Raw genomic sequence first — 24052 nt, 5'->3', positions numbered from 1 at the left:
GCGGAAATATACAAATTTCGGCTCACCCGCTCGTATTAATTTAGAGTACTAGTATAGGTTTTCCCGGCCAATTTCGCACTTTTGTCAGTCCAATTCCTAATTGCTGCATTCAATTTAGCAAAATTTAGCGTACATGACATGTTCGGTAGTTCAATTTTATGATCTCTTCATTCAAATTCATTGTGGAGCATTCAAATTACCTTTAGCCTCATTCTAATTACCACTTTTTCAATTGAAATTCGTAAAACGACCACCATTTCGTTATTCGTTCGTTCAATTTAGAATGATGTAGTCACGTGATCACGGACATGCCGCACTCGTTCATTCAAATTCATGTTTGGGCATCCAATTTAACATCTTTTGCAGTCAATTTAGCACGCGTGTTTATGCTTTGGTTCTTTCTTTATTTTTTTTGTCAACATAGTTATTGTTTTGCAAGCGTCATATACATTTCATATTTTCGTACTTATTTTAGAGATTTTGGCAACAGTTTTTTTTTCTTCAATGTTCTTAGTGATTCTTCCAGTCCGAAGATATAGTGCATCATGTGGCCACAACTTATCTGGCCGTATAGTGCTTTATTCCGAGTGTGTCGGCCAGTTCTAGGAAGTCAAGGTCATGATCATCAAATGTTTCTATAATTCTTTTTCTGTCTTCTTGAGAAATACGTCTGTATCTAACTTGTTCTGCCATGACTGTAAGAAGATGAAGTTAATCTGTAGTATTGGTACATGTAGGCCTAAAATGACATGTATGAAAGAAAAGGGGCGTTACAGAACAACAACTTCGAGTCATAAATATGGTAAGAAATATGATACTTTTACTGCTTTATAGTGCGTGGATGAAACAAAAAGTCACATAGAAATACGCGTTTAAATCTTATCACCTTTTCAAAAAAGAAATAACATGACATTAATTTGAATGCACATGTTAGGAATTTGACTGCCCATACGCGAAATTGAATGACTGAAGTACCCCTTTCGGCCAGTGTTGGCGAATTTGAATGACTGAAGAGCACGTGCCAATTTGAATGCTCGTTTTACGAATTTGAATGGCACATGTGCAAATTTCATTGATCGAAATGCTAAATTGAACGACCAACTTGCAATTTTGAATGACAGAATGTGCAGTGACGAGGATTTTCGCTAAATTGAATGAACCTTTTATCAAATGGACTGACAAAAGTGCGAAATTGGCCGGGAAAACCTATATTATAAGTCCTCAGTTTGTTGGTATAAATCGTTATCATTCTATAAGGTCGTCACTATATCTTGATTATAATTGTAAGATTTAATAAGCAAAAAATGACAAGAATTCCATGTTTTGTAAGCTGAAATACAAAAATTTTCGGCATTGCTCGCTGCGCTCTCTCACCAAAACTTATCAAAAGAAAAAAGAGATAAGAACAAAACGTGATGATGACGTGGAAATATACAAATTTCGGCTAACTCGCGCGTACTAATTTAGAGTACTTTTTAAATTCCTCATGCAGTTTGTTGGTATAAATCGAGTTCTGTAAGGCCGTCACTATATCTTGATTGGAATTGTAAGATTTGATTAGCAAAAAAATGACAAGAATTCCATGTTTTATAAGCTGAAATACCAAAATTTTCGGCTCGCTCGCTGCGCTCGCTCGCCAAAATTTATCAAAATTCGTTACATTTAAATCACCCTCAAAAAGACCCCTTTTAAGTGCTTGAAAAAAGCATATCGTGTGGACTTTGTTTAAAGTCCCTACCGGGATGGGGTTGGGATTGAACACTTTTTCAGAAATTAGGGGCGCAATTTTCGCGCTTGGCCCGGGCGCCGTTTTCCCTAGATACGCCACTGCCTATTAAGCAGACGAATGTACTTCGTAATCGTCCGGAAATTCAGGATGTTCATAAGATGATAGTTTTTAACAAACTTACACACGCACACACACACACACACACACACACACACACACACACACACACACACACACACAAACAATACGTGTTGCGCACATGGTACTGCATGCGCATGCTGCTTACCACCACCATATACCACCCTACCTTAACCTGCATATTTTTTACAAAGTTTGCTATACTGCAATTAACTCGGCGACACCCTTTTCATTCATTTATTCAAAAGGTTAGAGCCTATCAAGCATTGCTGACTTTAAACAAAGGTTTATGCACTTTATTGGACAAAAATGACATGACAGACGAAGGACCTATGATGATTGTATAGGCCTTTATACTTTGTATGTTTTTGTGGTGTTTTTTTTTACTTTTTTGTGAACGAATGAAATTAGAATATATCTCAACTGAACTGAATTGAAATTGAATTGACGTGTGACCACCTCCCTGATTTATGTCAATACCCATACTTTTGTACAAGCCGAGGAGGCGATGACATCATAACCCCCTTAAATAGGATCGCAATTGAAATTAATCGTTCGTGAAAACTTGACATCCCTGATATTCTAACTACTAAAACTTATTTCTTTGTATTCATAAAACTCTTACTGTTTATTTCATTCGACTTTACTCTCTTCATTGAAGGTCAACATTGCTCGAATACGCGATGGCGTTAAGTGCAATTAGATTAATGATAAAAAAGGCCAGTATGCATGTGATATCTAAACTAGGTTTTACTCCATTGGCTGCCAGATGGGTTGAGACTTAATAAATATCGATATCTCTGAATGTTTGCTTCTTATATGTTGGTAAATGCAATAATGTCCTTTAGAGAAGAAGTGTGTCGAAGTATTGATATAAAAGTAGAGAAAATAATATAAAATCGAATGCATGCTATATAGTTTTTGGCTACTGATTTTTCGATTTCGTTTCCCCCTCCCCCGTTTAGTTGCGTTCATAGGTCCTGAAAGCATGTCTAAAATAAAAATAGCGCGTGTAATAGAGTGTGTGCGCGTGTGTGTCACCGCAAAGTTGCATTTGTTTTGTTGATATATTCAGAAAAAAAAACAATTTTATACACATAGTTCTAAACTGCAAAACTATAAGGGCCTATAGTTTTCAAATGAAATCATCCCTACCAACCACTGCTAACTGGTCATTATCAAACCATTTTTCTAAAGTTTTAATCAAAATTCGATTAGTTTAATATTCAGTATCTTGTCAGAAACACGACTATGATGACCACTGATCATAGAGGAAAGGTCCATTGTCCGTTACATCATGTCAGGCACTCGGGTCAGGCTGGGCCGTTCACAACTGGACGCCGCGCCGGTTTCTCGTGGTTTCTCGACAAGAAGAGCGCCATCTTCGATCCCCGGAGGGCACGCCGATTCTCGAAATTTCCCTGAAATGCTATTGGAAGTCAGTGTAGGAGGCGTATCCATTGTAAACCCGCCGATTTGATCTCCCCTCGGCGGGAATTTGGTCCTCCCGAAAAGGCTCTTTCATATATAAACCCGCTGATTCGGTTCCCCCTTTGGTCCTCGCGAACAGGATATTTGGTCCGAAGACATAATATCCGGAGATTTGGTTCCCCGCGCTGAGTGTTTCTCCGTACGGACATTCTCGCCTATATACCACACCGGATTTGCAAGGTCGCAGGAGAGAGGTCTCCTTGCTCTCCACAGATGTCAAACATCCTACCCGTTTCTCATCATATTTTGCGTGCTGATCACGGGGCATTCACCTTGTTGAAACGAAAAAGTTTCCTATACATCTTAGGAGAAATTTGTTGTAGATTCAGACCACTCCTGTGCAACTTTGGCGTTTCCTGCTTTGCATTCTAAACATAAGGGAAAGCTCCACTCCCAATATTGCTCTAGTCGACTATCGGAGAAGTACATATTATTAGAGGATACAAGTCAAAAGGCAGGACTTTTCAAAATCGACAGTATGATGAGGTTGCAGTTTAAACATTTCACATATTCTTGCGAACAAACAACAATAGCCAAAACTACATAGTCGCGAGTGAAGAGAAAATGATGTCAATATTTCACACATTCTCCGACTAGATCTTCTGTCAAGAGTGTCACAAAATCCTTCCTCTTTACTTTATTTTTTTTTTCAGTCAAGAAACTGTAATATGAAAAAAAAATTCAAGGAGTGAACAAAGGTCGGTAGGCTTATTATACTCTTTTTCCTCCACCTCCTCTTCTTCTTCTTCTGGTTAAGTTTGCCTCCTTCAATAAGCTGAAGTTCTTGCAATTATACTCTCATAATATAATCAGTCTGATTTCAAAGTGAAATTTTGTGCTGCTGCTGTCAAAGTTTTTAAAATTATGTCGGCCACATAAGGGTCGGGGTACAAAATAAGAAGAAAATGTGATTTAACTGGTTGAGTACGATGAGTCATGTGTACTGCCAGGTGAATGTAGTTACCAAGATACGGAATGAAGTTTATATACCTGCAAAAAGTCCGGTGTTAATAGTGAACACCGAGCTGGTGTTAAATTTTCGGTGCTCATTTTATGGTGTTAAATTAACACCTCCGGGTGTCATTTCCTAATATAAAACTGTTTTTTGAAGAGTTTCTTAGTAACTGCACTTCTTGTTGATTTTTAATTTAAACAAGACGATCAAGAATTTTACATTAAAATACTAGATTTTTGAAAAAATTTGAAAATAAATTTACACCACAGTAACACCAGCTGGTGTGGTCTCTTATTGAAGCTAGACGGGTGTTAAACCATTGATATTAACACCAACAAATATCAAATCAACACCATGTGGTGTCATTTTTTAATTAATACCAGTACAGTGTCAAAATATCACCAGGTACAGTGTCAAATTAACACCACGAAGTGTCAAGTGAACACTTTTCAACACCATCACAGTGCATTTTCTGCACCTGTGGGTGTGGTCCTCTATTAACACTTGATCGGTGTTAAATTTAACACCCATGGTGTTAAGTCTAACACCGATGTTTTTACAGTGTATCTTTGTGACCTTTGACATTGATTTATACAACCAAAATTTCGTCAGATCTCTAGAAGTTGTTCACTTGTGAAATAATGCATGCAATGACGTGGTCTCATTTCATAACTTTAGATTGTTTTACCCTGAGCCTCGACGACCCATCAAATCAGATCTTCATGGGCTTTCAGAATATGAAAGAAAAGGACGATTACCTTTCATCCTAACGAGCTACAATGGTTTTAAGATGAGCAGGGGTTTTATTTTTGTATTTGCATTATGTGTATGTCGCAATTGACGCATGCGCAGAATTTCAACTTCAACAGGACCGTATGCCGTCATATCAGTTTAAAATTTGGTGAACCTATATATAGGCTCCTACGAGATGTCTTTGGCATCTCAGATCCATGAAAAAACAAACAAACAAACAATACAATACAAAAACCGGAAATTTCTATTGCATGAACGAGTTTCGAGCTAGTGTGTTGGCGTCAGGGTTTTTTTTTTTTTTTTTTTTTTTTTTTTGGTGCTGTTCGTTATTCCGAAGGTTCGTTAATCTGAAACACACTAATTCCCTATACCTAGAGGTTCGTTAATCCGAACATTATTGTGGCGTTATTCCGAAGGTTCGTTATTCCGGAGGTACTCGTCAATCCGAAAATGAAATTCGGAATAACGAATCTTCGGAATAACGAATCTTCGGACTAAAGAGCCTTCGGAATAACGAACCTTCAGAATAACGAACTGTAACCAGTTTTTCAAATGCTAAAAATGTCCCGTAAATAATAATAATTTAGGCCTAAAAAATATTCGGACAAAATAATTTTGAGATAATTTGGAGGGAGTTCAAATTTCCATGCGCTTGTAAGCGCTAGTTTATACACGTTATTTATAGTTCAATTCAATGCTACGACTGTACTAAGGCTGTCTTTAAATGATATGCCGTGGAAAATTTCATTGAAAATTTGCTTCTGTTTAAAGGAGAATGGACGAGGATAATCATGATTTTCGAAAAACGACCTTATATCCTACTGACATCACGGATGACTGATCACGTTGCCGAAGGAGACTGCTCGTCCTTCGGACATGATACATCGAGATGACGTTTCGAAGTTTGAAGTTGATAGTCCATTTTTTTTTTGAGTTAATCTCTGTACAAAAATGAAGACTATATATTGCACATCTAAAAAGGCAATGTCAATAAGATACTCATCATGCAATTCGCATGGATATGTACATTTTATTCTTATGTAATACAACTGTAGGACTTGAATGTTTTGTGTATTAATATGAATATGAATGACTGTATCAATATTATATTACGATATACGCACTCGTGTCCTGATAGGGTACATGTCCACCGATGTGACTTTTTTATTTCATATTTTTTAATTCAAGTTAATCTTAGTTTATTTTTGTACACCACGTAACACTGGCAACAACAATCATACTAGAATATTCTCAACGTTATATACTGACTCCGTCGCGAGAGGCCGAGAGCTCAGTGTACCTCCCTGGCCCTGCTTGCGACCACACACCATGTACGGTGCGGTACGGCACGGTGTGTAAGCCCACGGTATGGTAGTTCACAGCCGAAGCTGCTGGAAGAGCGTATAACAAGAAGACAGTCTGTCTGGTGCGTGTGTCAACATGGCTACTCAGGAAGTAGATGCTGATTCGGGCTCAGACTTCGAAGAGGAGGCTGGTTTCACATTTTACCGAGATCGTCCAGAATGGGATGATGTTACTCCTATTCCTCAGGATGATGGGCCAAATCCAGTTGTCCGCATTGCGTATTCCGACAGGTGTAAGTAGCCTGCGCCTGAATATGATAACCGAGCCGCAGAAGTAAATATTAATAGTCCCACATGTTCAAATCTGTGATGGACACTAGTACGAGCCATAAGAACTCTGATCTCGCAGATATTCAATTGTGTTTTGATATAGTCTAGTCTAGTCTAGAACACTCCATACTGAAGGCTTATCTGAAGGTGAATGTAATGGTTCGGGGAAGAAGGACACACGTTCACAAGCATTGCGTATGGGATGATATGGGGGGGGGGGGGGGGGGACCGCTGACCCTGTCTGTCTTCACATCAGTCGAGGAAATTAACCCACTCATTGCGACGAGCATGAATATGATGAGGGGTGCTCAGGCTCATAAGGAGAGGTGCCCATGTTGAGGCCCCTGGCCCGGTCCACTTCAGTGGCATTGTTGAGAAGTTGTACACCCCCCATTAATTTTGCCGTACCATTCTAAAGTCTATTCTTGTTAGCTGTATGCATACATCCACGAATTCACATTTAATAGCAAGTGTACATGTAGTAAGGACAGTGGGGACTAGCCTTGAGTAGTATGACAAATAAGTGGGCGTGGGGGGAGGGGCATCTCCCAGAGATTAGCTAGTCTTTCCTCAAAGAATACAACGGTTGCTGTACATGATGGGCTACGTACGTAGTCCTGCGCAGATTAAAGAAGAAGACAATCATACATCACACAAGTTGTTTGATTCATAGACTTTACATCTTTAACAGGTCCAGCGATTTAGTCTCAAATTTGCATTGTTTTATACATGTGCAATATAATACTGAATGTAGGATATCAAGCTATTGTATGGAAATTTACCTCATAAGGCCTAATTTTTCATGCTGTACATGTACATTAGGAAAGCAACATTCTTCACTCACATAGTGAACTAGTATTTGTTATGGACTTTATAAATCAACTCCCTAGTTATCGTTAGGCCTATATTGTTTTGTTTTGTTTTTATTTTGTCTTCCAATATCAGTCCAGGATGTCTTTGATTACTTCCGTGCTGTACTAAAGGCTGATGAACGCAGTGAACGTGCACTACAGCTTACAAAAGATGCAGTGGAGTTGAATGCCGCCAATTATACAGTATGGTAAGAAGGCTTTTATATGAAAGAGAGGTCGTGAGCTGTGATGCCAGTTTTCACCTTAGATTTCAGATCACATTGATTCCTTCTTGTCGGAGTCTCTTTTATACAGCCCTTTTCCACCTGCACATACATGTTTGTCCTTACTATGCTTATTCATGCTTGCATATCAACATATGCATTTTTCTCTCCCTTGGATTTTGTGTTTTCCCCCATTTTTCATATACATACATATATATATATATTTCTTTTTTCTTTTTTTTCTGTAAATTATAATTTTCATTTCTATTATCAATATCATTATTGTTATATTATTATAATTGTGTATATGCTTTGAATATGTTTGATAACTTACATTTGTTGGTTGACTCTCACTTTCATTTTGTTGCCTCTTGGTACACCTTTTTAGGGCTCGCTGCTTGTTCAGCCACCCTCCCCCATGCTGTTGCTATTTCACTCTATCCTTTCTTTATCCTTCTGTTGTTCCTTATCTTGTTTGATGTTGCCTCCCTATTCATCCTTATCCTTCAAAGGTTGCCCCCTATGGTCCACTGACCCTCCTCTGCCTTTTGTCTGTCCACCCTTCTGCTCTAATCCCCCCTCCCTTTACCTGTTGGGCTCCTTGCCCATGACTTCCTACCCTCCCCTTTTGTCTTCTTTGTTCTGTGTCCCTAGCCCGTCCCTGACTGTTCTTCTTGTGTGAAGTCCTTGTATGTGATTGCTTTCCCTGCCTGTGTGTCATTTTACCTGTGACGAAGATTCTACTAGGATCGAAAGCTCAGGCCCCTTTTGACTCCACTGTAGTTGTTTGTGAATAATAAATCTTGACAAAGATTGCAGAGGCTTTTAACTTCTAAATGTGTTTCTACAAGGAAATTTGATACACCTACAAAAGGAGATTAGAATCAAAAGGAACATTAACAACATGATCATAGTTTTTGCAAAGGTTTCTCTCAATTTTTTTTTTTTTTTGGGGGGGGGTAATAACTTGTTCTTTTTGTTCGTGTCAGATTTACCATATCTCACAAGACCCTCAGAGTTCTATGTTTACTGTAGACCTTGTGAGAAAGGGCTGTATTAGAGCATGAGTGGTTTATGAATGCATTTGAAGTGTAGAAAAGGCCACAAAAATTTTCAATTTCATATTTTATATGTGATAATGATTATGCAAACACGTTTGTGTAGTGCATTATCAGTTTGTGCGCACTAAAGAAAAAAGAAATGGCAAGTGAGTGAGTACAGACTCGCATTGAGTGCTTAACCAAAACAGCAAGATCTTTCCTGAATAGATAAATTTTTACAGGTTTCCTAAATATGCATTAAGCGAATCTGCATTCTTGATAGAGTGTGGCGAATTGTTCCATAGTTCTGCAGAGGCAGCTTGAAATAAAGACCTGTGCAATTTTGTACTACTCTTTGGAGAAACCAAAAGTGATGTGGACAAAGATCTTAAACTTGTGGTAGAAGTGTATAAATGCATCACTTCACATAGGATTGATAGACTTGGGCAGAACCTTCCATGCATTTGAATGTGAGGGTTAGAATTTTGAACTGAATACAATATTTCACAGGTGACGAATTGAGGTGTTGCATAATAAAAGCATATTGGGTAAACATGATAAGAATGTGTGACTGGGCGGGCAGGAGAATTCAGATTCATTATATTCATATAAACTGGTTGACATTGTGTCTATAACAAATGTATTTCATGGCAATTCCTATCTTGCCCTAACATATGAGCAATAAGTCTTCCCAACCTACTTAAGATGTGATGGCACCAGAAAGCAAAATTGGTGCATTCGTACATCCCCAGGGTAGCAAGTATTCCATGTTGTATGCTTCATTGTATGTGTATACTGGTAATCTAAACATGAATGTACAAGTACATGGTACTTTTACACTGTGTGAATAGGTTGATAACATTAGACAGTTGAAACGGCAAGTTTAGAATTAGCCTGAACACTTCCCTTGAATTTAAATGGATAAAAAGGAATTTTTTTTGAAAATTCATAGTAATGGTATATGTTTGATAAATCTTAAAAATGGTCATGCAGAAAGATATGTAGCAGTGTATCAGAAAATGGGAAATATAATGAATTACAAGCTGGAAATATTTTCTGATGGAAAACTACAGTACCAAAGTTGGAATAGGAGAGCCACACTCGTAAGATAGCCTCTAGAGGCCAATGGAAGCAATATGAAACCTATAGTCTCATTAAAGGAAGATAAACCCCAACAGCAACGTGGATTGAGTGAAAGCAGCAACATTAGTAGAACACATCAGTGAAAGTTTGAAGAAAATCGGACAATTGATGCAAAAGTTATGAATTTTTAAAGTTTTGATGTTGGATCCGCTGGATGAGGAGACTACTAGAGGTTATGACGTATGAGTGGACAACAATACCAAGAAAATATAAAGAAAATTCTGCAAAAATCCATTTTTCATGAAAATTACAAATTCCATCAACTTGATATTGACATATGTTAAGGGTAGCAATTATTCCCCCTGCTTTCTGAAAGCAGTTGGTCCATTGCTCTTTCATAATTCTAGAAAAGTGAATTTTTGTTGAATTTCCTTTATATTTTCTTTGTATTGTTGTCCACTCATATGTCATATCCTCTAGTAGTCTCCTCATCCAGCGGTTCCAACACCAAAACTTTAAAAATTCATAACTTTTGCATCGATTGTCCGATTTTCCTTAAACTTTCACTGTTATGTTCTATTAATGTTGCTGCTTTCACTCAATCCACATTGTTCTTTGGGTTTACCTTCCCTTTAAATGCTTTTCCACACTGACGTCTACAGAACAAGATGGTTCAGTGCTCATTTCTTTAATCCGTTGCTTGCAGGCATTACAGGAGGGTCTTGCTGCAGGCACTGAAAAAAGACCTGAGGGAAGAAATGCTCTACATCTCTGAAGTCATCCTTGATCATCCAAAAAATTATCAAGTTTGGTAAGAAAGCTTTTGCACATGCATGTCATTTGCCTGCATACTAAACAAAGTAAAAATTTTACATCAACTTATTACCAGTACTGTATATTGTATAAGCATTGACCTACTACACTTGTGGACTATGAATGGAGGTCTTTCTTTGATCCCATCTTTACCACCACCACCTGATTATGTGCATCTTAATGAATACATTCAGTTGTTTGGACCATGGTGATTGTTTGATTGTGTATCATCACTGAGAAAAGAAACCTTTCCCTCATTTTGGTCATATTTGGCTGAGGCACCTTTTTAGACTCAAATGCATTTGACTTAACATCAGTGATGGGGAGCTGCAAACCTTGTTACATGATAAATTTTGCGTCACTAAATTGGTAACCACTGAAGTGGACACTTGTGGACATGCATGTAATGTTGCTTAATGTTAGGAAATACATGCCATCTAAGTCTATCATTACTGTCCATATGTACTCTGAAACAATATCCAAAAAAATAGGAAAAATTAGATTACAAATCACAACCAACTTGTCAAAATATTTGTTTTTTTTGTAAAGTATATGTATTTTGCAAATGAATTGCATGAGTGATGGTTTCCCAATATACGCTACAACTGCACATGCATTTTTCTTGATTTAGGAAAGCGCCGTCTTGTTTTTATCCAGGCTCACTGTCAGCGGTGATGATGAGATCAAAGCGGGAAAGCATGTCTAAAATGTTATAGTGATGCTTTTGACAGAAAGAGGTGCATGAATTAACAAGTGATGAAGGTCCATGTGTAGTAGGTCCTGTGCATGAGGACCTTCAGAACATTCAGAACAGACCAAAAGCCTGTATTGAATAACAGATCTTCATCCTAATCTTCATAATACTGCAGAAGTAGTAATAGTGGTTAGTTGTAGTAGTAATAAGTAGAGTGGTAGTAGTAATAGTAGAAGTAGTAGTAGTGGTAGTAGTAGTAGTGGTAGTAGTAGTAGTGGTAGTAGTAGTAGTGGTAATAGTAGTAGTGGTAGTAATAGTAGTGGTAGTTGTAATAGTAATAGTAGTAGTAGTAGTAGTAGTAGTAGTATATGAGATACAGTAGTTTCAGTAATAATTATAATAATGATGTTCATGATTATGGTGATAAACTAATGCTAAAAGTAGTGATGATAATTTTTCTCATTGTGTTTTTACTAAAAAGCTGCCGTAGTTCACAGAACAAAACATGACTCATTCCCTCGGCCATCATGATCAATTTTATTTATTATTTTTTTTCTGCAGGCATCATCGGAGGGCCATCGTGGAGTGGCTGCAGGATCCATCCCAGGAGCTGGAGTTCACCGAGAGAGTCTTGCGGAAAGACGCGAAGAACTACCACGCCTGGTCCCACCGACAGTGGGTCCTGCAGACCTTCAAGCTGTGGGAAAAAGAACTGGACTACATCCACAAGCTCCTCATGGAGGACCTCAGGAACAACTCGGCGTGGAACCAGAGATACTTTGTCGTCAGCAGCACGACAGGCTTCGGGGACAAAGATGTCGTGGAGCGGGAAGTCAAGTAAGCTAGTTAGCATGGTTGCCATGGAAACTGAGAAGCTATATGCTTTGCAAGGGTATCACATTCCTGTGCACCTTTTTGACAGCCAGTAAACTGCAGTGAATTTAAACTACAGTGCACTCCTGTCATAACGAACACAGTTATAACAAAATTCGGTTACAATGAAGTGAAAATTCAGGCTGCACCATTATCCGCTTTATGTATTTTTATTGTTTATTTGTTCGGTTTTAACAAAATTTCGATATAACAAAAGAAAACTGCTGGTCCCAAGGACTTCGTTATAACGGGAGTCCACTGTACTTGATTGAAAAAAAAAAAACACCACCAAATGTTCTGTTGGTGTGCTACATGCAGTAACATAAAGTGGTCTCAAGGCAGAATAAAATTCTAGTACTGATGCTGACCATAGTTTGTGTACACCACAATTGACTCTGTGGTGAAGAAAGCGTGTGGAGAGACAATACTGTGTGCTCGATGAGGATGTCTTAAGAATTTGAATGCAAAAGCAGATAAATGCCATTTCAAAATTTTATATAAAAGTAAGGTCATCATCAAATAGAGAAAAAATAAATCTTTTCAATGATACTGCACTCGTAATATAACAAGAAGTATTTTTGAAGAGATATTTTCATTGTTACCTCTGCCAAAGATGTAATGTGGAGTGGGTGTTGGTCTGTTTGTTTGTCAGTTTGCAAAGTGACTCAAAAACTTGTGAACATATTTGGATGAAACTTACAGCTTTACAGGAAAAGTTAATAATGACGTAAGGGACAAATGATCAAATTTTGGTAGTGATCCAGAAGTTTCATGGATTTTTGAAGGATTTTATTATCTTTTGGCAAATAGGGTCAATGAACTTGGGAGTTCAAGCTGCGCATATTTGAGGTTTGCGTACACGCACTAAAGCGCATGCTCTGCTTGAGGCACAGCGTGCAGCAGGCAGCTGATGAGGTAAACACAAGGCTTCTTTATCATTGGAAAATGGATGATTTTCAGCATGCTTGTAGGGTGGAAATGAGCTACTTCAGGTCTGCGCCCTCAGAGTGCTTTTCTAGTTTTCTTTGTTTTTCAACAGCTCCAGTCTCAAATATCTCAAGTTGATAAGAATGAATATGTTGTTTTTTGCATTTAAACTCTTTATAATAATTAAGATCTTTCATGCTTAACACTGAAGGAACGTGCCATTTGTTGTCTCTACAGGTACCACTGTCATTATATCAGAAATTGTTATGTTAGGTGAACAATTAAAATCACATCCCCTGTATAATGCAATGTGTAATGTGCTTGTGTCAATGAATAGGTAATATTTCCCTCCAAGTTATATTCATAGCCAATCTATAATAATCATGAGCACAATCCATGTAAGCGCTCTGTAAAACCAGACATCTTGTAATGCCTGAAAGTTGTGCCACTGCTGTAACAGTTAGACGTACAATGTACCGTGTGATCAAATACGATTGCTACTGCACTTCCAAATTTAACATAACTGTGTGTCAACAGGCATCAAAACTCTTCAATACTGTCGTGATATTTCATGTAGTACACTTGAAATTTCGTCACAGTTGGTAATTCATGAAAGTTCAGTTTGCTAAAAAAGTCTGTCATCTCCAATTCGCGAATGTTTTTGGTCTTGGAATACATGCCCCCCTGGAGAGACTGTACTCATTGGATGTACTTTGCTCTCTAACCTGTCCAGGTATACTATGGATTTCATCAAGATGGCGCCAAACAACGAGAGCTCCTGGAGTTATTTGAAAGGGTAAGACTGTGGTCTGTACTTCAGCCTGCGTGGTGTGAACTCTCTGTCTGACAATTGTAGTACCCCCCTTTCATCAGTCTAAACTTCCTGATTTAAAGTTTTGAAAGGCATCTTCTTTTGGGCATGTGAGTCTTATGTAATGAGGTTTAAACTGTCAGGCAGTAGTACGGTAGTTGTCTCTAATGTACTGTTTGTGATGCATCATTACACATGTACACTTACACATTTAAAAGCTGAGGGTTCAGTGTAAGGCAGTCACATAAATGCCGGACTACTCCTGCACATTGTATCTGCATTGTTTGTTTGTTTTGTTTTGTTTTTCCGATTTGCTCCTTTTCGTCTTCTTGGGGCTGCTGCCACCCAGGGCTCTCATGCAGCGTGACATGCACAGCTTCCCTGGCCTGCAGGAGATGTGTCAGGCGATGTACGCGGAGGACATCCGCTCCCCCTACCTCTTGGCCTTCATGGTCGACATGTATGAGGAGATGCTGGAGAAGAAGGCAGCGGCCCCCGACGGCACGCTCCTGAAGGCCACCCAGGTGAGACCTGAGAGCAGTGTTCTGTTCAACTTGAGTTGAATTGAATGGAATTGACTTGAACAGTATGGTATTGAACTGAAATGAATTGAATTGAATAGGATTGAATAGAGTGTAATCGAATGAAATTAATGGACATCTATGGCATTTATGGAATTGAATGGAAATTTATGACATTAATGGAATTGAATAGAAATGAGTAGAATTGAATAGAGTGGAATTAAACGAAATTAAGTGAAATTTACGTAATTTATGGAATTGAATGGAAATGAGTAGAATTGAATGTTAATGAATGAACTGATTTGAAAAGAGTTCAATGGAATTGAACTGAATCGATTTGAATTCCACTGAACATATAACAGTTTAGACATGCAAAAGATGTAATTCACAGGCAGAGAGGACATTGCATTTGCTGAGCAAGAAGTGTGAATAGATCGTACTTGACGGCCTTCTCTGACCCGTCTTACCTTTCCCGTGCAGCTCTGTGATGTCCTGATTCAAGTGGACAGCATTCGGCAGAAATACTGGGAGTACATCAAGAGGTCCCTTTCCCTTCGGTTCGGGGCACCCCAAGATCAGACTTAGCGTCCGGGGATCTTGTCCTGCTCGCTGACCTTGTCACCACGGTAACAAGGTAGTGAGGGAGATGGGGTCTCGTTCGAACTCTGTAAAGGACCGAGTGTGCGGTTTACCCCCTGCAGTTTCAGCGGAGATGACTTGTGAGAGGATGACTGCTACATGTACGAGGAAAATGAAGATGGGAAGGATGCCTCTGAAAACAAAACCTAAGAGCTCTACCACCGATTGTTCCGTGGATGAAACACCTGCTGTAGCTGTTCTTAGCTTGAAATGTACAAATGTAATGGGGTGTTTGCTTAAAAGGTGGAAGCTTGTGGATAAATAAAAAGAAAAGAGATATGCAAAGTATTGGAAGTTAGCGCTGTTATGCAATCGCTGTTACACTTGATAAATGTGTTAAGTTAGATGATCATGTGAATATTTCTCCTCTTGTGATGAAATGAAATGGTATTTCCTTGAGGCTGATATTGCACATCCATTGAAGTATGTCAGGACCTTCCAATGGTCTTTTAACATGCTAGGAGCACCAGAGATGTTCCCCCCCCCCCCTCCTGCACCAATTTGCGATCAGATGCCAAGGAAAATTGTGTTGGAGCAGCAGCATCATAAAGAAGCATGTCAGTGCAGTTTTTGATTAAGGGAGTTTTGTCCTCAATTGAATAAGGGCAGGCTAGTCTAATGGTGCGAGGTGCAGTGCTTTTTCCCTCCAAAGGCATTTGAACCATTTTATGTAAATGTGTAGATGTGATGGCGGTAACTGTAAGCACGTAATGTATGCCATGCTGGTTGTAATGCGTGTGATACAATGGTCATATGTAAAGTTACTACAGTTGTATAGTGCTAAATCATGTATTGTGCAGTGCAAGAACACGGAGGATTGTTCTTTTTCAATGTGAAATATATCAGATGAAGCCAATCTTTTTTTTTTCTGTCTTTCCCCCTGTAATTTCCCTCATTCAGCCTAGAACTGCTTTATTAAGGATAAAGTGGACGTGGCCTGAAAATGTGACATGGCAGTTGTCCCTATGATTACAAACAAACGTGGAGAGAATTTGTTTTCCACATTTTCCACTTTAAAGTAGCAACATGCTGTTGGTGGTAGAGTTCTGTCGGAGTTTGATCTTTGTCGGTACTCTGCTAAGAATGCTGCACTGCATTACAGCCAAATTAAATATCCTATATTTGATGGCCCTTGGGTAAATGGATAACATTCCAAAGAGGCAAGTTTGTATTCCACGAATACGATGTCTCATGAAACAAATGCAATGGATTGATGAACATGTCGGTAGAATCTGACAGTGGTCAAGAAAGTTGTGACCATTTTGATATGGGTAAGATGTTTGATTGGCACCACGGCAAGAGTTCTCAAGGTAATGTTGCTTGCATTATACCTCCCATGTTCTGTGCATGATTATTGTCATCAATTGTATGTTAACTTTTGCACTGAAAAGGATGTAAATAGGTCTGTAAACTGGAGGATTTCTGTGCAAGAAAGGCCAGATATATCACAGTAATATATTACTCATCTTATAAGATGAGGTCCCAATAGGATGGAAATGCTTTCATTATGAAACATAATTCTGAAGTGGATTCCCTTCTTTGGCCCAAGAATGACTTCATGAAGAATTCATCCATATCCCTCTAAAAATGGAGATTTGCCAAACATTTATGGTTTTGTTACCGTTGCATGAAAAGTAAATGTACATGTTTTGACTGTCATTTTTGTCTTGTTTTGTTTTTTGTTTTTTTAATTGAGAAGGTATTACTGTGGTTCTACAGATCTTTATCTGTTGGCTCTTTTCTAGTTTTTATTCACATTCAATGCACTTTTACTTTGTATTAATTTCTCTCAATCGTGCAATCAATGTGCAAAATTTATCCAGTGTTTAGTAACTTAATCATCCAAACTTGCTATACCAAGGAATTTGCATATTCTTCATAAAGGACAGATGCTATGCACATTGTTTGAAGATAAGTGATTTATTTATGGTGCCATCACTAACAAGCAATGAGTTTGACAAGGTTCGATGTGATTTGTCTGTATTATGTGCATGTACATGCCTAAGTGAGTCAATAGCAATGTAAATCAAACCACTGTCATTCCATCTCCGTTGTGTCCTAGTAATTAATTGTGTCACTTACACCTACCCCACACCCTGCTGTGTTTACCCAGTTACTGTATAATACGTATATTTTTCTGGTGGTTTCATCTGTGCAACTTTTGTGGGTTATATTTGCAAGATGAACAACACACCATGATGTTCCCTCTGACAACAATTTGCAATGAATATACATGTACAGACCTCCCAACCCTTCTGACTGAAAAATAGGAATGATTTCGTTCTTAAGTACAACTGTACATGTAGGAAAGAAAGAGCAGTTCCCGTAGGAGTGTGTAGTAAACTTATCAAGGAAAAGGAAAAGCTGCCATTGAAACAAAAGCTGGGAATGGTCAAATTTCAGATGCTTTCCCTAACATTCAGAATGGTTGGAAGGTTTAAAGTTTTAAATATATTCTCCATGGCAGGCAATGGATGACTTTGCATTAGAGAAGAAATACCTATTTCTCATTCCATTATTTTATAGACTGCAAATTCAACCACTCATGAAAATACATTGTCCTGATTTGCAAAAGATAATGTGCATGATGTAATACAACATTTACAGCATACGAAAGGACTTCCAAACATCACACCACCTCTACTCCACATATATTGCAAATGCATTCAAATTTATTTTTCGTTCTGCTTCTTTTCCACATTAGACACAAGCACATACATTGCTTTGCAAGGAAATTCCGAAATTATGTGTTGAAATAGAAAGGAGAAATTGAGGGGGGAAAAACAGAAATCCCCAAGTCATGATTTAAAATAAACAACAACAAAAAACAAAAAAATACATATCTCCTGATGGTTACACATTTGCTTCAAGTTGACAGCTATAGTTGATTTATCTGTGTTATAGTGGAACACATAATCATTTCCCAATATTTTTCATACTTACATCTTCATCACACACACAGAAAATCAAGCTTTGCTCTCTTCTCAGATAGACTTTAATAATGTAACCATGGTTATCAACGATTACATTTATATACAAATACAACATACTACAATGTCAATCTCCCTACAGTGACAAAAGAACAAAAAACCCGCCCAAAAACAAAAAACATGTTCAGGTAATGTTCCCCTTAATCTGCTCTAACCTCTTGGTATACATGTCTTTTGGTTCCTTCTCTGATTCATATAAGAAAAACACAGAAAAAAAAATATCTGAAAGAAAGTCACAAAATGACCACAATGAAAATACTGTTATGTACACACTGAAGTTCTCCAGATCTTCTGAGAGCTGCACAAGCGGAGTATGTGATCTCAAAACAAAGTGGAAAAAGATTACACACACACACACACACGCACTCTCAATCACTCACTCACATACTCGCCACCAAAATAATGACCTGTGTGGAGAGTGGGTTGTTTCTGATGATACATTCTTTCAAAGAGTGGGGGAATACTACATTTCCCTGCGCCAGTTGACTGAAAGGCGTCAGACAGGAACATAGAAAGATAAACAGAAAAAGAATGTGTCACATCACAGAAACTGATATACCATGACATATTCATCACTTTATCAACACATACATTAATAATAGGCACTCACATCGAAATACTGGTGTAATCATACACGACATACATGTATACCACTGGAAAACAAGATGATTGTAGTGGCAACAAACTCAAGTCTTGCCAGGGGCTAAAATCCGAAGGCAAGTTGCAAAGTGCCTGTAAATCACTGCAGACATAATTATACAGTTGTATCTGGTTCTCTCCCAAGCTGAAAATGATGCAGCTGGAATTTTTTCAGGGTTTTCTTCTTCTTTTGCTGCTGCTGTTGTATTCACTCACTTGACTACTACTATGTGAACTAGTAATGTGTGGGCCTGTTGCACTGCCATGCCAGAATAAGGTTTGGATTCTTGCATGCAAACATACAGCCCTCGCACAGTTCAGAGCTTGGCCTATCCTCTTTATTTCTTGCCCTCAAGTAAATGTCCTAACTGCCAACTAGAATTCTTATGCACACACTCAAACTTGAATAATTCTAAATATAATAGATGATTGACGGGAATGACTTGCAAATTAATCTTTATGAGAATATTTAAGAGAAAGTGAGCTTCATAGAATTTCCTCTTTTTTCTTTCTTTTTGCACTACCATGTGCAGCGTGTCGTGTTTCGCAAAAAGGGAGAAATTGTCAAGAAACTGTGCAGCCATAAATTGGAACCCTCTGAATACACATATATTTATGGCTTCATGTTCAGACGTTCAAGGACATACTATCACTAATCCAAATCAAAACATTTTCACCTTTGAGAAAATACAGATTGAAGATTTTATTGATATTTTTTTGCAAAAGTGAGAGCTACCTGCTTGCACGACTGAGTATATGGTACAATTTGTACTCTGGTAAAGAAAGTGGTTGCGACTATTTTCAAATTTAATGCCATCGGGGTCTCGTTACATGGAAGATGTTAGGACGGCAATTCTTGCTTGAATGGAAACCTCTTATAGCAACGGCCAATCAGGAAGCAGAGTTTCTTGTCATTACCATGACACTTACCATTGCAGCAATAGTTGCTGTCAAAACCACATTTTATACAAAAATTGAGCCTGGATCTTAACAGTCTTACATGAAGAAAAAATTGCCAGCAATTTATGCATGTTGGTTGGGAAACATTACTACACAATCTTAGGTGAAATTTTTTCTTTCCCTGGGCGTCCTTTCAGGAATGTCTGGATACGTTCATCCCGATTTGTGCATAACTGAAGAGAATAATGTCACCATCTTCTGCATTTTGTTTGCAAACATCAGATCACATGACGTAACTCACTTTTCTGTCTTACAATGACCTCACAAAGTCCAATCTTACCTTGATAACAAACCTATCAACTTTGATTTGTCCACATATGATGCCGACTCTTCAAAAAATTGATTTAACGTTTCACATTCTTAAAATTTCTGCACAGAATACCAAGTGGATATTCAATATTCTATAACACGTTAGCTTTGATTATAGAAAAGTCACATATACCACAAACCATACACCACCAAAAGGCAAGCAAATGTAAAATTAGAAATTCCTTTCAAATATCAATGCTATAACAGACTATCTATAATTATATTACAGTCATTTTATCATGTATGAAGAGACAGAGGAGCTAGCATGCCTTTCAACACATGGCTCATACACGCTGAATAGTAATAAAAATACAAATAAAAGTAATAATGATAAATGAATGCCCATAAACTTGATACAGAGAACTTCATACTGCCTTGCAGGTTGGTCTGACACATTTTTTGATTCCATTCATGACGTAAGTCTGAACTTCATTATCACATGACCACCAACTGCAAGATCTGGGGTTTAGCCATTGCCAACAGACATCGCATAGGCAATAGCTATACTTGTAACTACACTGAAATTAATGTGCATGTTCAATATTCCACTTGTGCCGTTTGGATCAGGTTGCAACATGCGAGGAAATGCCCGACTTTTGCTTCCTTGTCGAGCAGCTTCTCAAGCAATGGGCTCACAAGTGGAGTAAACAGGAAGGTGAAAGGTCATACTGAATGCTAAAGTGAAACATTACCAAGGAACTACGAAGCCACAATAGAAGAGTCACATTCAGGGGTACAGTGAAACATACTCGAGAAATAGCAGTGAAAAACAGATTGGGCAAATGCTCATGAAGTCGAGACCAATGTGAAAATTCAGTCAAATAATCGAGCATGGTATTTGATTGGTACCTTTAACTACGTCGTAGCTATCTTGTTAATACTAATGACCCCCCAGATATTAAGGTTTATCTTGCGTGCATAATGTAACAAAATTTCACACAGTGGGGAATGCTTCCTTTGTGACGTGGCTAAAGACGTAGCAAGGATAATACCCCCAATCTCCCAGGACAGATGAAATCATATCCTTTGTACAAATTCATACGAAGCCATGTTTAGCTTTCTTGTGTGTATACAGTCGATGAGTAATCACTGCAGTAACATGACCACGTGAGCTTTTTTACAGTCCCTCGGGATGAAACAAATGTGTGATATTCACTTTGCAATTTTTTTGCACTCTTGTTTGAATTTGCACTGATTCTGTAAAAACACCTTTTACCTTGAAGGGAAGTCCCATTTGATTCCAACACAAACATCGCATGCAACTTCACAAACAGTACTGCCACAGGCAATGCTTATCGAGTAACAATCTCGGGCACTTGTAATTGAGAGTTGATTCAAATGACAGGGGATAAACCATAGCAACTGATCAGTGAAGATTTCAGCTCAACAGAGACAGATATCGCCAAATTCAAGATTATCCCGACTACAAGTAAAGGGCCTGAATTCACGAAGGTGGTACAATCTTTGCCCATGGTATAAACCATGGACAAAGATTGTACCACCTTCGTGAATTCAAGCCAATGAGTGTGACACAGTACTCCACAAAGATTCTGTGATCGAAGAGTCTGTAATCATGACTTCTTTTATAAAAATTACAATATGCTATACCCTTGCTATTCCACAAGCCGTGAATGCAAGATGTTTGGATCCCAATCTTGGTGATAGAGGTAGTCCACAACTTGGTAAAAATCAGAATATTATGTTTCACTTGACAGCTAAAACAGACAAGGGATGAAAATGAAAACCTTGTGTTACAATCACTAGAACAATGCAATATTTCTGAAGTGTGCACGATTTGAATAACAAACCCTCTTCAACATGGCCAAAATCTGCTTGGCAAGGGGCTACTGAATGCTTTTTAGTGTGGGAGAGGGGAGTGGCACTCTTGTTCAAATGGAAAAATCTTGGGGCTGAAGCTTCTGGTTCCGTGGCCCCTGCTTAGCACTTATCTCATCATGCTGTTCTTCACTGACAGGTCCTGTTTGTTCATAAATATTTCCCTAAGTTGCTGACTTTCTTTCACCACATTGAGTAACACAAGTGTGTTACTATTTTGAATTTTTTCATTATCTTAATTTTCATAAATTTGCTATGATTTTATGCTGAATGATATATTGTGATTCATTATTATCATCATTAATTGAAAAAAATACTGTTACATCAATCATCGTCGTTGCATAAATTAAATCAAAGATCAACGGGGGGGGGGGGGGGGGGGGGGGGGGAGGTGGGGGGGGGGGGGGGAGGGGAGGATGTGGGCAAACAGTAGTGATGATAGGAAGTAGGAGTGTGATTGAACTTCCTTTTATGTGCCACAGCAACACTCTTAGCATTTGATTAACTATTCAGTGGTTGACAAAGGATGAAATGGAAAAAAAAAGACAATTCATACTTTCATACTATCACAAGTGCTCACAAAGTGAAACCAGAGGGTAATTCGTGAAGCTGTTACTACATCTTTTTGACTAGGTTCTCTCCAAGAATTCTTTGGTGATAACTTGTAAATTGATTTAGAAAAAAAAACACAAAAAAAAGACACACAATAACAATACCACAAAATCACAGTGGATAGATTATTTTGATGCATAAGCAAAATTTCTGAAACCAGAAATGACATTATTGGATTCCCCTGCCCCCCCCCCCCCCCTCCTTCCGAAAAACAGAAAGCTGTTTATCTGAAAGATAATGGGCTAGACAGTCTAACATTGTCAATCCAACCACTTCGGCAGTGCAAATGAATGAACCAGACAATCCACTGTATCGTCGAAGAAGAAGACATGCAACATACAACTTGTTGATGTGCTCTCATATCCCATTGATAACATGAGGTGCTGACTAAGTGTGAAAATGAGAAGAAAATTCCCGAAAAATCAATGTGTATTGTAATGCTTGTGGTTGGAGCAGAGAATCTTCGATTCTATTTGATTTCATTCCACCTGACATACCTGCATTCATGCTTACACCACAATATATATTGATAATGCATGGGGGAGATATTTAGAATGTAAGCACAGCAACTTTTACATGTGTGTCTTTTTCTTCTTTGTTTCTTTGGTAAATAGAGTTTTTAGTTTCTCTTTGTTGTCCTCAAGCTACAGCTACAAGATAGCACAGGCGCCCATTTCATAAAGGGGTTTGCAAGGATTTAATGTTGCTATAATCGGTTACCATGGTAATGCCTCAAAAACTCTGATTGGTTGCTGCATGGCTGCTACCATAGTAACTGCATTTACTGCAACTTACAGTAGTTGCACAGGGCTCAATGAAATGGCGGGTGCCCAAATGTAGGGATTTAACATTTTTGTGTGCATTCCAATGGCTGAAACACCGATCCTGATGCTTTGGACATTCTCACAAGGGAATCCAATGGCTCTGTCGGATTCTATTTGCAGGATTCGTGATGAATGAATTAGGTGTCATCCTAGACATTTGTAATCTTAATATGCCTGGCTTAGTGCAGCCAACAAATACATAACAAACACTTATTACTGTATGCACACAATACAAATATTTTTTAGTAACAGATCTGTAAGGCCAACCGATGACATTTTTTGTGCTACACTTGAAATTCACAAAAAAAAAAAAAAAAAGGAAAGGAAGAAGAGACATCATTGATTTCTTCTAAAATCACAAACATTTCAATAACATTTGTCTAGAAACATCACATATGTACCACCTGATGTTTATAAGTATGGAAAATCAAACAAAACTGACATACATACAAAAATATCATACCCACAATCGAACAGGTGAATATACTCAAGTCTTTTACCGTTTGCAGCCTCCGGATAATGAGGTGACTTTCTCACTGTACAGATCTCTCATCAATTTTTTTTTTTCCTGCACATTTCAGATGGGGAGTGAATCATCATTTTGTTTATCGAGCTTTCTGAGTTGACAAGTCTACATGTGGGACTTCGTATCCTACTGTGCACCACAACACCGCGACCCTCACCCCCCCCCCCAAAAAAAAAAAAA

The 24052-nt window shown here is 38.2% G+C and overlaps 1 protein-coding gene across 1 annotated transcript; it reads left to right on the top strand.

Annotated features, from left to right (window-relative positions):
- The first annotated feature begins 6481 nt into the window (after nucleotides 1–6481).
- LOC139737069 (protein farnesyltransferase/geranylgeranyltransferase type-1 subunit alpha-like) lies at nucleotides 6482–17231 on the top strand. The gene is made up of 7 exons (XM_071647747.1): nucleotides 6482–6663; nucleotides 7646–7760; nucleotides 10605–10709; nucleotides 11967–12242; nucleotides 13939–14001; nucleotides 14366–14540; nucleotides 15018–17231. Exons 1-7 carry the CDS (start codon nucleotides 6507–6509, stop codon nucleotides 15120–15122), a joined length of 996 nt encoding a protein of 331 aa, XP_071503848.1. The 5' UTR covers nucleotides 6482–6506; the 3' UTR covers nucleotides 15123–17231.
- Nucleotides 17232–24052: the final 6821 nt, after the last annotated feature.

Source organism: Diadema antillarum, unplaced genomic scaffold (genome assembly GCF_040938485.1).
Source record: "Diadema antillarum isolate AM-2024a unplaced genomic scaffold, OU_Dant_1.0 seq00000679_RagTag, whole genome shotgun sequence".
Taxonomy (NCBI): domain Eukaryota; kingdom Metazoa; phylum Echinodermata; class Echinoidea; order Diadematoida; family Diadematidae; genus Diadema; species Diadema antillarum.
The sequence above is the reverse complement of the archived record's forward strand: the minus strand, read 5'-3'. Positions and strand labels throughout refer to the sequence as shown.

Excerpts from the sequence above, each read along its gene's own strand:
- LOC139737069 (XM_071647747.1), top strand. The coding sequence starts at position 6,507 with ATGGCTACTCAGGAAGTAGATGCTGATTCGGGCTCAGACTTCGAAGAG. Across the intron at positions 6,664-7,645 it reads CATTGCGTATTCCGACAGGT|TCCAGGATGTCTTTGATTAC; the intron begins GTAAGTAGCCTG and ends TTCCAATATCAG. Across the intron at positions 10,710-11,966 it reads CCAAAAAATTATCAAGTTTG|GCATCATCGGAGGGCCATCG; the intron begins GTAAGAAAGCTT and ends TTTTTTCTGCAG.